Source organism: Micropterus dolomieu, linkage group LG22 (genome assembly GCF_021292245.1).
Source record: "Micropterus dolomieu isolate WLL.071019.BEF.003 ecotype Adirondacks linkage group LG22, ASM2129224v1, whole genome shotgun sequence".
Lineage (NCBI taxonomy): Eukaryota > Metazoa > Chordata > Actinopteri > Centrarchiformes > Centrarchidae > Micropterus > Micropterus dolomieu.
The window spans coordinates 4,925,440-4,938,589 of record NC_060171.1 but is presented as its reverse complement, the minus strand read 5'-3'; the positions used below and the strand labels follow the sequence as shown (position 1 = coordinate 4,938,589).

The following is a 13,150-nucleotide window of genomic DNA, read 5'->3' as shown; positions in this document are numbered from 1 at the left end:
CCTATCCTGAGTCTGACTGAAATATGGAGTCCTACCACATTAAGAAGCCACGGCATCTCAGCTCTGCTACAGAGGCCAGAGATTTGATGCTTTGAAGTTTTTTGAATTCTGACTTTCCCCATTAAAATGTCATGTAACCGTTGGGGGGAGGGATAGTGCTCATGAATTGAAAATTTAAAATAAACAACAAATGTGGTAGCAGAAAAATATTTTATGGAGTAGGGTTGCTGCCACTTTTTCTAAACAGTTTAAACAAACTTGAACTAACAGAGCAATAAACTACTTTGTAAAATTGACTTTCTGTTCATTTGCGTTGTCTCACCGAGTTACATGCTAACGGCCGACTTCAGATTTGTTGTTGTTGTCAGGGTAGATTTACGTTAAGACTGTGGCTTCACCTTTTTAATCAATTTTCCATCTATGATTTTGACCCCAAAATGTTTCCTCACATCAACTCTCAGACGCACGGCTCACTAGTTTCCCACAGTTTGTGTTAACGAATAGAGAAACCATCTGGTTTACAGAGGACTACAGGACGTCAATAAATCAGTATGAGAGCTTTTCAGTTTTACATTGAGAATTTTGAATTTCACCAGCTGATTACAGATTAAATGTACGTTCTTTTCCCATATTCAAATGAAAGTGAAAGCCCTAGTGGCAGGTCAGCCTTTTAAGTATGGAGTTGTCTGCACAAAGACTGTCCACATGCCTAAGTGTCCTTGGGTAAGACATTGAAAACCCAAACTAGCTTTAGTAGTTCTTGTACTGCTGCTTTTATTTTAACAACTTTGTTCAATGAAAGAAGTCTTTTGGTAAAAACCAACCTAAATCAGAAATCATACTCTTGTTGTTTTTCATCTCAGTGTCTCTGATTTTAAGCACCGTCACTGTTTGTTGGACGTTCTGTCTGTTTCCTCTCGCTGCTCGGTTCAGACTGGTCCAGTCCGCCTCTTCGTCCCTTACAAAAGACGGAAGAAGGACACCGAGCCTCCGGTCAGCCCCCCCAAAAAGGAACTTCCTGCCACCAAAAACATCACGCTGACCCCGGGAGCCACATGTATGTTGTGTGATTTGTGTGACTATTAAATCAGTTAATTTTTATGGAGTCGTGTGCTCACAGTCACAACAGCTTGTTTAAAAAGTTTGAGAGTTAAGGAGGAGAAATGTCCTTCATTTATCAGATTAGACCGTTTTTATTCCTTGACCTTTTGACACCTTGAAAATGACCCTAATATTCTTGTCACCTCATCCTATAGAGCAATTACTGACTGAATTCAGTTTGATATTTAATTATTTAAATGAATGAAATATTGATGAACAGTTGGACATCCTCTGAATGAGACATGAACATTCATTGAAAGTCCTGGAGTTTCCATCACATCATTTAAACTTTGACTTCACAAGTGATTGTCCAAACACGGCTGAGAAGTCTGTCTTCCTCCAACAGTCACAGTGTCCCCGTCAGGACAGTTCACCACCTCCGGCACCTTGACCTTTGACCGCACTCCAACGGGTGATGCTGCCGCCGCCGCCGCCGCTACCATTATCTCAGAAGGGTCAGCGCCAAGCGAGGTGTTTGCCAGCACAGCAGGTACAGTTCATCACTGTTAAACTGTACGTGTGTCCATCATCTGTTGGACGTCTGTGTGTTGTCAGCTGTATCTGAGGGCGTACCAGCTGCTGTTTATTTTTCTGTTTTAATCCAAAGAGAGGTAACCTTGAGAGAGAACCATGCAACATTGTTCCCAGTTACGGTCACATTTTTACTCTGTCTTTAAACAATACTGACACATACTGTATGTACACAGAAGTAGTTTTTGGACCCTGTAAACACGCTTCCTATCTTTGTCCACAAAGAGATCCCTTCTTAAAGTAATTTTGGTGTAAGTGATGGGGAACAAAATACAACAGTCCAAAAAATCATCCGAAAGTTAAAGCTGGGGAAGGCAATGTTAGAGAAACAACCAAGGGACTGCTAGATTTTGAAACTTGGTATATGGTTGTGGTTGTTACTGTTCTGCAACAGCTGCAGAAACTGTGCTTTTGTTTTTGTGTGTGTGTCAGAGCATTTGATTTATTTATTACTGTGGGGATGTAAAGAAAACTTCAACAAATAAAATAAAAAATAATAAATGCTTGTGAAATAAATTGCCTACCCAGAGCTTTAAGCTAAGGCCGATATGAGTCTTCAGCAGTCTGAGTTAGACAAATACTTTGGGTGTCTTCGAAAAGTTAATGTCTTTTAAGAACCAAATTATGCCTTGTGTTGTTATCCCTCCCCTACGTCTCAGTAAGGAAGCACTTTATTTTAGTGCTGGGCAATGATTAAAAGTTTTAATCACGTGATTTTCTTACGATTAATTGTGATTAATCGTATTGTTATGCGCCACATGCACACGCCCGCCCACTGCCGAAGTTGAATTGTCTTGAACTTTTTGTACGCGACGCGCAGCACAAATCACTGGAAGAGAGACTGATCCTCGCTGTTTGTGAGTTTCCAGAATCTATTACTGTTTACTAAATAGGACATCAACAGGAGGGAATTCGCATGGCAGAGCCACAAACTAGATGAAGGCCTATCAGGTAAAGTTATGTAGCCTATAATTTTAACTTAAGTTAAATAGGCTATAGCTGTGGCCATGGTTACTATCCATAGAGCACCTGCCGTTTACTAGCGGAGCGCTTCTCTCCATGTCTGTTCACCTGAGGAGCGCAGAGCAATCCCTGCGGGGCCAAGTGACTACGTTGTGATTTCAAGAACGTTCCTAAGACAGACGTCTTCCCCAATACTGACCAGCATGCAGTGTGTAGCTATCCACTTCACTATGGCATTTGATCTCTTGTCTTGCTTATTTTAATCCACTTCTCCCACACGCTGCATCCAACGTATTCTGCCGAAGGCTTCCTCCGCTGCTTGTTTGGGTTGCTGATTTTCAGACTGATCAACATCTCACCCCTCCTATGACCCACGGTTTGACAGTATGTGTATTCAGAGCCAGAGAGACACGGACTTTGAAAATAATAACAATCTTCATAATAATAATAATCGTAATAATAAAAACTGCGTTAATGTGGGATAAAATAATTGTCAGAGTTAATGCATTAACGGAATAACGCGTTAACTTGCCCAGCCCTGCTTTATTTATTTTATTTATTTATATAAATAGCTCAAATAATTGACCAATTATTTCAGTTCAAAACATAATTTAATTTTTTTTTTATCAAAAGTTCAATTAGTTAATTAGTAGGAATGTTAAGATTAACTGTGATGTGTGAGAGTTCAAAAATATATCTGTCGATTATAACATTTGTAAAGTAAACATTTTTGATAAAGATCATTATATGTGTTTGTTAAAGAGATTGCATTATGCTTTTTGGCTTTTCCCCTCCTCTCCTTTATTGAGTTATATACCTTTTTGGGCATGTAATAGGTTTGCAAAGTGAAAAAGTCCAGCCCAAAGGGAGTTCCCATCTCCCACAGAAAACTCTGGACTGCCTGAAAACAGCTCATTTGTAGTCCAGCTGTTTCCCTGTGACAACACAGGGATGAAAGCTAAATGCACCTCATATAACGCTCGCCAAGCGGCTAGTCCGACACGCCCTCAAAAACAGTGAGCTGCAGCACACAGCTCTCCTCTGCCGTCCAAAAACTAGCTACCCTCCAGGCAGTCAGTGGACATGAAGTTGTTCCTGTGATGTAGAGACAGAGCTCAGTTAAAACTTTATGGGTGAAAGATACTTTTGTTACAGATTAATAACTCACCACTCTGAAACTCTTGCTCCAGTCCATGTTGCCTTGCTGGTCGGCAACATGTAGCCTACAGCTGATCCGAAGCCGTTTACCGGCTTCTCACTAACTCGGCTTTCTCTGCTTCTGATTGGCTAGTAGTCCTTAACTAGGAAGTGCGCATGTGCAACTCCCAACAAAGATAACTTAGAGACAAGATGTATCACTCCATAGCTAAAACGAAGCCTTCAACAGAGGGTGAAAAGAGGAGCTGCAGCAATGTGCTGTATGGGGGGAAAAAAATAATAAGTGTTTTTTTTGAAAATCAAACCATGTGAACCTGTTCTGGTACAACCCCTAAATAGGATTTTGAACCTGAAAATGAGCATAATACCACCTCTTTAAAAGAATATTGACATAGATAAGTGCTGTTACTACTTTACATAAATATAAAACAGTAAATCTTAGATAGTAAACTTCTGCTTTAATGTTTCGGTCGTCCTGGCCCCCACAGCTCCCTGCACCGCCACTGACCGGCAGCCCATCATCCTATCAGACGTCAGGGAAGTACCACAGCTGCTTTCTGATTGGCTGTCGTGCCATTGTAATGAGCTCTCAAGACAGTGGAGCAATCAGAGATCTGACCATCTCATCACTCCTTCTGTTAGCACAGGGTCTGACACCGACCTGCTAAATCTGAGTTGGTAATCAGAAGACATACACATAAACTGGTGATATTTCATCCAGAACATATGAAATGATCTGTAGTTACATGTGTTTGTTGACTGGAGCTGTAGTTAGTCCTGGGACTGTTCTGATTGGCCAGAAGGGGAGACACACACACACACACACACACACACACACAGCAGTGATCCAGCTGTCAGTACTCTCTCTGTCCTTCACCCTGAGGTTAATGAAGCACGCTGGGTGTGTGTTTGTGTGTGGTTGTGTGAGTGCATTTGTAAGGAGTAAGAGATGTGCATCAGAAAATACTTGAAAGATTCAGATAGATCAATTCAAATGGACGGATTCTATTCTACATCTGTTATAGTAGTAGTAACATCTGAGATCTTTATTATTTTTTTTTTTAAACGCTACAAACCAAGTGTGTTTCTTTGCTCAGAAGTACAAATAATAACAGTAGTATAATTAGAATCAAAAGGAGCTTTATTGCCAAGTAGTGTTTTACACATACGAGGAATTTGCTTTGGTGATAAGGTGCTACACGTAGACAAACATACAGTTGACATAAATAAATCTAGAAATGTATAAATATGGAATAAACAATGCAAGTTATATAAGAATAATAAAAAGAATAGAGAAAAATAATACAACTATTTGCAGAGACAGAACAATGTGGCAGATATTTACATGTGCATTATTCCGGGTTTTGTTGTGCAGAGTTATTGCAACGGAAGAGATGTGCCAGGTTTGGGCATGATATGAAATGAAATAATATTTACATGTGCAGAGACATTTGTATTATTTGAAAGGGGGGAGTGTCAGTGGGGGACCTGGGCCTTGTTGATGAGTGTAGCTGCAGACGGGAAGAAACTGTTTTTGCGGTGAGAGGTTTTGGTACTGATGACGTAAATAAATCTCTGTATTATTAATGCATTAAATCTACTTAATCGTGTTTAGTTCACTTGATAGAGACCAGTATCTATCAGAAATACTACTTTCTGATAGAGACCAGTATCTATCAGAAATACTACTTTCTGATAGAGACCAGTATCTATCAGAAATACTACTTTCTGATAGATACTGTTGTATTTGCACCTTTTTAAAACAAAGAATATTAACAAAAAAGTACATATTAATTTATTTTTACAAATAAATATGTCCAAAAAAGGCTAAAGCTGGGGATGAGCAATTTATAAATCTAGCGATCTCTTGCTAGTCTCTCCAACGTTGCCTACCTCAGTGCTCATTTCAGCCCTTGGTGGGTTGTACTATTCACTTGGAAAGAGTATGTATACATTTCAGCCCTGGCTGGCAGCTCATAATGATGGATAGGCTGCAGGTCATGTCAGGGAATTGTGGTGAAAACCCCTGCACAGATCATTATGGAGAAGGACACATCACGGACAACTGACTCACTCAAAAGGGGGGGGGGGGGGGGGGAGTACAGGGCTGAAAAGTCCAACATACTCAGTAGGGTAGAGTAGCCTGTGTGTATCATTGAAGGCTGTGCAGTTGAACATATTAACAGCTCCTCTCTTGTCTCATCTGTAGTGGCAGGACAGTAAGAGAACAAAGTAGATTTTAGTCCTTAGAATCCAGTGAAGTAAAAGTGCTAATATATATTCTCCAAACACTGATGAGAACAACGTACCCAGGACATGTTAAATCAAAGTCTGAGACGAATGTATCGTTATTTCTGAATGCGTCTGTTCTCAGCAGAGCTCTCGGCTGTTAGTTTCACCGCAGGAATATATATTTTGCATGTAGGTCAGGAGTGAATGTATGGAGGAAGCAGACACACTGGCCTGAATCTGTTCAGACCACCTGCTTGGTTCATTCTACATATTTCACTTCTGCATTAAATATCTGGAGGACTGTAAACCTCAGTCACGGCAGGCGTCCAGTCAGGAGGCTGTGATATTTGTGGCACCTCCTGTGGGTCTGACTGTGAGTGAACTGCTGCTGCACACACTCAACGTACCAAATTTACATCGAGCCACCTCATGCGTCTTGGGTGGATCAGTTAGATTACAGAAAACCAGGTTTTTACTGCAGGAAACTAACAGTAACCCAGTTACAGAAGTAACCTCTGTGGTTGGGTGTGGTCAGAAGTTTGCTTTGCTGCACCTGTAACCACACCCAACAGTGACCCCACAGAGTCCTGTCACTACACCTTTACGCCACTGCTGCAAGGTGAGAAATCAAACCACTGGAGGTCAGCAGAGACAAAAGAAATTTTTGATCTTTTATCAGTAATAAACTCCAAAAATCCTCATTTTCTTAAATGTGAGGATTTGCTGCTTTTAGGTTTTTTTATTTTTAGCTTTAAATTAATATATTGTTGGGTTTTGGACTGTTGGACGCTTGAAGATGTCACCTTTAACTCTTTGAAACTGAGATGGACATTTATTTTTTACTGTTTTCCAACATTTATTGTGTTATTAATAAATAATCATTAGATGCATCCCTAATACTATTTATTATAGTGCCTTTTATTAACTACAGTTGTAGAAGTCTTCAGACAGCTGGAGGTTTTTGATGTGATGTACTAGTCCTCTGTGCGACTGTGGTGTATTTTGGAGGAGGCTTGTTGATGACGTAGCCTATCGAAACCAGCGTGGTACGGAATCTGCACTGGTGTGTTCACTGTTGCTTTACCGGGTCGGTGCTTGTAACATAATACCAGATAACCTCTTTCTCTGTGATTCTCTGCAAAATGCTAAAATAGGTCACCAAACATACCTTGGCAGCCGTTAATATACCTGGGCGGCCCGCCCAAGTAAAGTCTATATGTGGGAAAAACTGTTTATTATGGTGTCTGTAGGTTCACACACAGGTTCAGACTCTCCACCACCCCTCACCACCTAATCGCAGCGTCCTTAGTTTGAATATGACCCTCATTTCCTGTCAGCTCTCTACTGTCCATCAGTTGAAGGCATAAAATGACCAAAAGAATAAAACTGTTTCTCTTCTGGTGTCTCTCTCAGTTTTGACTACGTTGCCGGCGCTGGCCATGTCTCCCCAGCCCGTTCAGGCCAAGATGACAATGGCGGCGGCTTCTCCGTCGGCAGGGCTGGTGAGCGGGCTGGAGGTGGGGCCTGTAGGGGGGGCAGGGGGGACGATCAGCGAGGGACAGAAGAACACCTGGCTGTACTTGGAGGAGATGGCCAACACGCTGCTGAGCAACGTCCAGCAGCTGAAGGCTCTGATCGAACAGGCCAAAAACTGTGGAGGGGACACCGCAGGGGTCAGATATCAGGGAGGCAGGAAGGAGGTGAGAACACTCTCTCACACACTAGTCGCATTAACCATAAATGTAATTATTACACATAATAATTAGAAATAGAAATAAGATGATTGCTTCATTACTGAGTTATCGTCTTGCCTGTGTGTTTGTGTTCAGTGTGGTCTCAGTCCGTCATTTCAGAACCAGATCTCGTTTCAGCAGTCGGACGACTCGGAAGCCAAGAGAAGCTCTGACCTCACAGAGATCATCATTAATGTATGACACACACACACACACTAAAAGTGGCTCCTGTTCTATTCTCTTGTCTCCTCGCTGGTTCCTTTATGTTCTCTTGTTTTTACTCGGCAGCAGATGTGTGTGAACTGTGGTCGGGTGGCGATGAGTGAGTGTACAGGCTGCCACAAAGTCAACTACTGCTCCACGTTCTGTCAGAGGAAGGTAAGACTCACCTGAACGATCCTCTGGAGTACAGACATGTTTTTCTTTTAATTTAACCTCTCTTTTTTCCCCACTTAGAAAGCCTCATTAAATATCATGTTTTAAAGAGTTCAGGCTTTGAATTAGAGAAGATAGAAGGCAAACATCATATGGCAGGTATCATAAGCTACCCCACAAAATAAGAAATAAAACGTTTTATTGTAAAATCATGAATAAAATCGGACAATGATTTGTTAATAAACTCACATGCAAAAAGATGTGAGATGTAGTTAAAGTATGTACAATTTATACATTTCTTTTACAGGAAGAAATTACAATATCTTAATTTATTAGCTCTTAGCAGCAGTTAGCTGTTGAGAGCCTGTTACCTGCGTGTGCTTATCCATTCTTTCATCCATATATATTCTTTGTCTTTACGATCGCTATCTTTATAATAACAAACAGCTGTTTCGTGTGTAGGTTTGCGTTATTTCCCGTTTCACATTCCACGTGTGTTTTCTTGACAAAATGTGGTTTGGAGACGAGACGCCGGGTGACAGTCGTTGTCAGCTTGTGTAGTGTGTGTGACCCCCTGTCACCGATCAGTCACGTAGTGTGAACGCCACAACGACTTCAAGACTGCCGCCCGAAGACGGCAAGTTGTGTATTCTGAACAGCACAGCGATCGGCCGACGCTGAAAGTCGTGTAGTTTGCACGAGCCTTAAGCAAACTTGGATTATTTATGCAAAAATATGATGCCAAAATCTATAAATAGCTTAATCTCATAATGATATTTACCAATACACCATTTACATTACATTTAAGCTAAATGAATAAATGTAATGTAAATGTAATGCACCATTTACATAATAACGTTATGTTAACTTAAAGTAAACAATGGCAAATAAATATAAATTTAAATTGTAGCCTATATGTAATTTGACTCCTCTCAGCCTTGTCCAGTTACATCAAAAGGCATTTATTAGTGCATCTTACATATATTGTGCAGTACTGCCAATGCAGAGCCTCGTCATGCACATTATGATTTACAAAAATAACAATTTTTTCCTCAATCTCGTCAAAATAATATAATTTTCTGAACACTTGGTCATCAAGCACACCTAAAACATCTCTCATCTCATGGAATTATCTCAGCTTAAACACCATCTCCGGGCGACTTCTAACAGGTCAGGATCATTAGCCGAAATAGGAGTAGGACCAAACGTGTTACGTTTGGTCATTTAGGACAGATTTCCTTCTCTGAGACGGTTGAGTACAGGCCCTGATTATCAGCACTTAATTAGGATGGAATACGATCTGATATCAAAAATAAGTGAACAGAATCACAGATCAGTTTGTTTTCTCTCTGCAGGACTGGAAGGATCATCAGCACACCTGCTGTCAGTCTGCAGGAGGCGTGGCCATTCAGGAGGAGGAGCCAATGACAGCCATGGACATGGACAAAGTGAAATGAAGGTGTCCGCAGTCTGCATGAAAACATGAGCGGCATGTCAACGAGCTCCTCGGACAGGACGCCCTTATGTGGGCAAAGATGAGATTATTTTTAACACATCTTTTGTGGAGACTTAAAATCTCGTCTCTGGAGCCGCTTTTGTGAAAGTGTCTCCTCAGGACGGCATGAAAAGTCAAGTCTCTGGTCTCCTGAGAGTTGAACTTTATGTATAATACCTGCACTGACTTTATATTTGTATGGAGAAGGTGGGTGTCTAGTGGATGTTGGAGAAACAGAAGCGCAACCCTGAACAAAATTCATATTTCATTAATTATTAAAAAATGATTTCACTACCAGTATATTATGACGATTAAAGGTTGAAAAGATTGTAAAAAGCTATATGGCACTGCTGATTTTCATTATAGATTAATCTGTCAATTATTTTCTCAATTAATTTAGTTAATTATATACCATTGTGATGATTTTTATTTCTCATCTTCCCTCAGTGACTGTTATCTCTCAGTTGTTTTTTTTTATTTCTGTGCCATTTTAACTCTTGATAAACGGATTTAAATCTACAGAGACTGTCCTGCTTAAATAAAGGTCAGACATGTCGATAAAATGAAAGATAATATTAAATTAAACCCACCCTACCATGACCACTTCTTCGACATGAAGGATCTGTTGTTCACGCTTAATGGCATTTTTTAATCTTATGATTCATGATGAATTGTGACCTGATTTTGTTGTCTGGATCAAAACCTCCTCATGTTATAAAGGTTTTTCTTTGTGGGGTTTTCTTCCAGTGAAAACACAGTTTTTATTTTCACGTTATGTGAACGTTTCAGTTTATGTCTGTTTTCTATAGAAAGTCCTGGAAGATACTTTGTACAAGATCTTGTGTGTTCAAGAAATGATCATCTTTCAGGGTTTTGAAGTTTTGTATTTTTCTGTTTTAAATGGAAGCTCAGAATGACAGAAACTAAACTCTTGCAGCAGTTAAGTGTGCAGAGTTTGCATGCTGTATGGCAACCATGACAGAAATCAGAGCAGTTGAATGCCATCATGTGATTGGTGCATGACCCACCCATTTGATGTTCGACCTTTTTTTTTTGACAGATTTATAGGGAAATCCTGTAGTTTGAGTAAAATGGACATTTCCATTTAATTTTAGTTAGAAATTAACCATATTCTGAACAGAATTAACATTTTAAAGTCCAGTTTGCAAAATGTATCTTGCCAAAAGAGTTTACATTTTACTTTTGTTCTCCCCATCTACTAAACTGCTGAACTAAATAAAATAAATTATTCATTAAGAGATGGATGGTTTTCTGTGAGGTAGCACACTTTAACATAGTAAATCACTTTCTGCACCAGTCTATAATAATTACAGACTGGACTTTCAGACTTTCAGACTTTCTTCTGTGTGTAGATGACGTCTTTTCTTCCGTCAGCAACAGTCAGAAGAGTCTTCTGTCTTCATTCATCTCCTCAGATGTTTATTTAATAAGTTAATTTATTAATGAAATACTTATTTTTATCCAACTGGAGTCTCGGAGGTAAAACACAGGGTTATTCTTCCTGCAGAACTCCAGCAGACAGATTTAATTTTTTTGTTTCACATTAAGCTTTTATATTCTGTTTTTGTGTGTGTTTGTTTTGTGTGTGTGTGTGTGTGTGTGTGCAGCTGAAGCGAGAGTTTAGTTTTTTAATGTTTCTGACAGTCAGGTGATCTGTCTGAGCGACTTCTGAAGAATCGCCTCAGACATGATGACATTTGATTCTGCTGTGTCTCCAGTCCCAGTGGCACTCAAGTGTCTGCTACTGCTTGCTGACAGTGAAGGCCCCCCAAGACCAGACATTTCCTACATTAACAGCCATGTCACCTGAACTGTAAATGTAGGACACTTTAACAGAAGGAAGCTACAGCCTTTTCTAACTTCTCCTTTGAAGGATAAGTTCATAATTTTTCAAATCTGTCAGGTGCTCAAATGAACATTGACACTGGCTGAAATCCTTCCGGCCCTGAAGAGGTCATATCCTAAAGGGATTTCAGTGTAGGTGATGGGGGACAAAACCCAGAGTCCTGATTACATTAAATATACCTTCATGTTCACCTTGAGTTAATAAAATATGTGTCTATTGAGTGCTGCAAAATCATAGGTGACCTTCTCAATGCCGTACCTGAATGCATCCTTTGTAGACACTGAGGGAGGACTGAAGCTTCTGCTCTTCTGACATGCTTTGTAAACAAATCAAGTATCTTACAACGTTGCTTTTTACTCCACTGCATTTATCTGATAACATAACTAGTTACTTTGCAGAATAAATTATGATATATTTTTATAGCTTACTTTAAACTAAGCAGTAATCAGTTGACATCAGCTCCACCTTTACCACCTAAAACATAAATATATAGCATCACTACTTATTATCCAGTCTAGTATTTTCACTTTTGGATAAATTTTAAGATATATCCTCTACTTTTACTTTAAATACTTTGAATACTTTTTACTGTACTTTCACTCAATGTGAATTTAGATTTTTACTTGTAACAGAGTATTTGTACACTGTTGTATTGGTATTTTTACTTTAGTAAGAGTACAGCACTGCCGTGTACTTATGGGCATGTGAGTATTGTTTTTAGACAGACTAGAAAAAATGGTGAACCTACCCTGTAACATGGCAACTGACGCCACACCACAAGCTCCACCCATCTTTGCAGAGGGCAGGGCGGGGCCAGGGGGTTTGAAATGATCTGAAAGGAACACCAGAGGCATCATGAGATTTCAGCTCTTTGACTTGATTAAATCTGCTGAAAAGCCTTTAAAGCTTCACGTATGTTTGTGATGTCAGACCTTCACATGACTTTGTGAAGGTCCCCTTCTGCAGGGACCCTGGTCACTCAGGACTCTGGAATATGCTGAGCAGCTCTGACGTACTTTAGTAATGAGCTAGCTGGGGGGTGAGTTTATAACTCATTTTATCCCCCCTCCATGAAGTATTCCAGTTACAGACAGTCAGTAACTGAAGAGTTTGCTGCTTTTATTGTGTAGTACACATTTTGGCTTGGAGGAGGCACTGCCTTGAATACTGGGAATTCAGGGAACAAAAGTCCCCCAGAAAACTCCACAGATTAAATGAAGTATAAACAATGACATGCATATCTTGGTATTTTAGGAACACTAAACGCAGCACTTTTGTTTTTGCCGCCATTCATCATGACCTGAACTCTCAAATATTGTTCACAAATCTATCAAAATCTTCTTCTTTGCCGAGATAATCCATCCACCTCACAGGTGTGGCATATCAAGATGCTGATCAGACAGCATGGGTATTGCACAGGTGGGCCTTAGGCTGGTCACAATAAAAGGCCACTTGAAAATGTGCAGTTCCATCACACAGCACAATGCCACGGATGTCGCAAGTTTTGAGAGAGAGTGAAAATGGCATGCTGACTGCAGGAATGTCCACCAGAGCTGTTGCCCGTGAATTGAATGTTCATTTCTCTACCATAAGCCGTATCCAAAGGCCTTTCAGAGAATCTGGCAGTACATCCAACCGGCCTCACAACCACAGACCACGTGTAACCACACCAGCCCAGGACCTCCACATCCAGCA

At 40.2% G+C, this 13,150-nt stretch overlaps 1 protein-coding gene and 1 long non-coding RNA gene across 2 annotated transcripts in view; one reads left to right on the top strand and one right to left on the bottom strand.

The window, feature by feature from the left end:
• Positions 1-10,847, top strand: part of deaf1 (DEAF1 transcription factor) — a 17,557-nt gene extending 6,710 nt beyond the window's left edge. The window contains exons 9-13 of the mRNA XM_046038619.1: positions 1,448-1,591; positions 7,399-7,685; positions 7,815-7,913; positions 8,007-8,096; positions 9,449-10,847. Of these exons, the coding sequence (XP_045894575.1) occupies positions 1,448-1,591; positions 7,399-7,685; positions 7,815-7,913; positions 8,007-8,096; positions 9,449-9,550 (722 nt within the window). The 3' untranslated portion in view covers positions 9,551-10,847. The remainder of the gene's footprint in view (positions 1-1,447; positions 1,592-7,398; positions 7,686-7,814; positions 7,914-8,006; positions 8,097-9,448) is intronic.
• LOC123962473 lies at positions 1,178-3,822 on the bottom strand. Its single transcript, XR_006822947.1, has 2 exons — positions 3,764-3,822; positions 1,178-1,717 (listed from the first exon to the last, which is right to left on the bottom strand). It is a non-coding gene; the product is annotated as an uncharacterized LOC123962473 (long non-coding RNA).
• Positions 10,848-13,150: the final 2,303 nt, after the last annotated feature.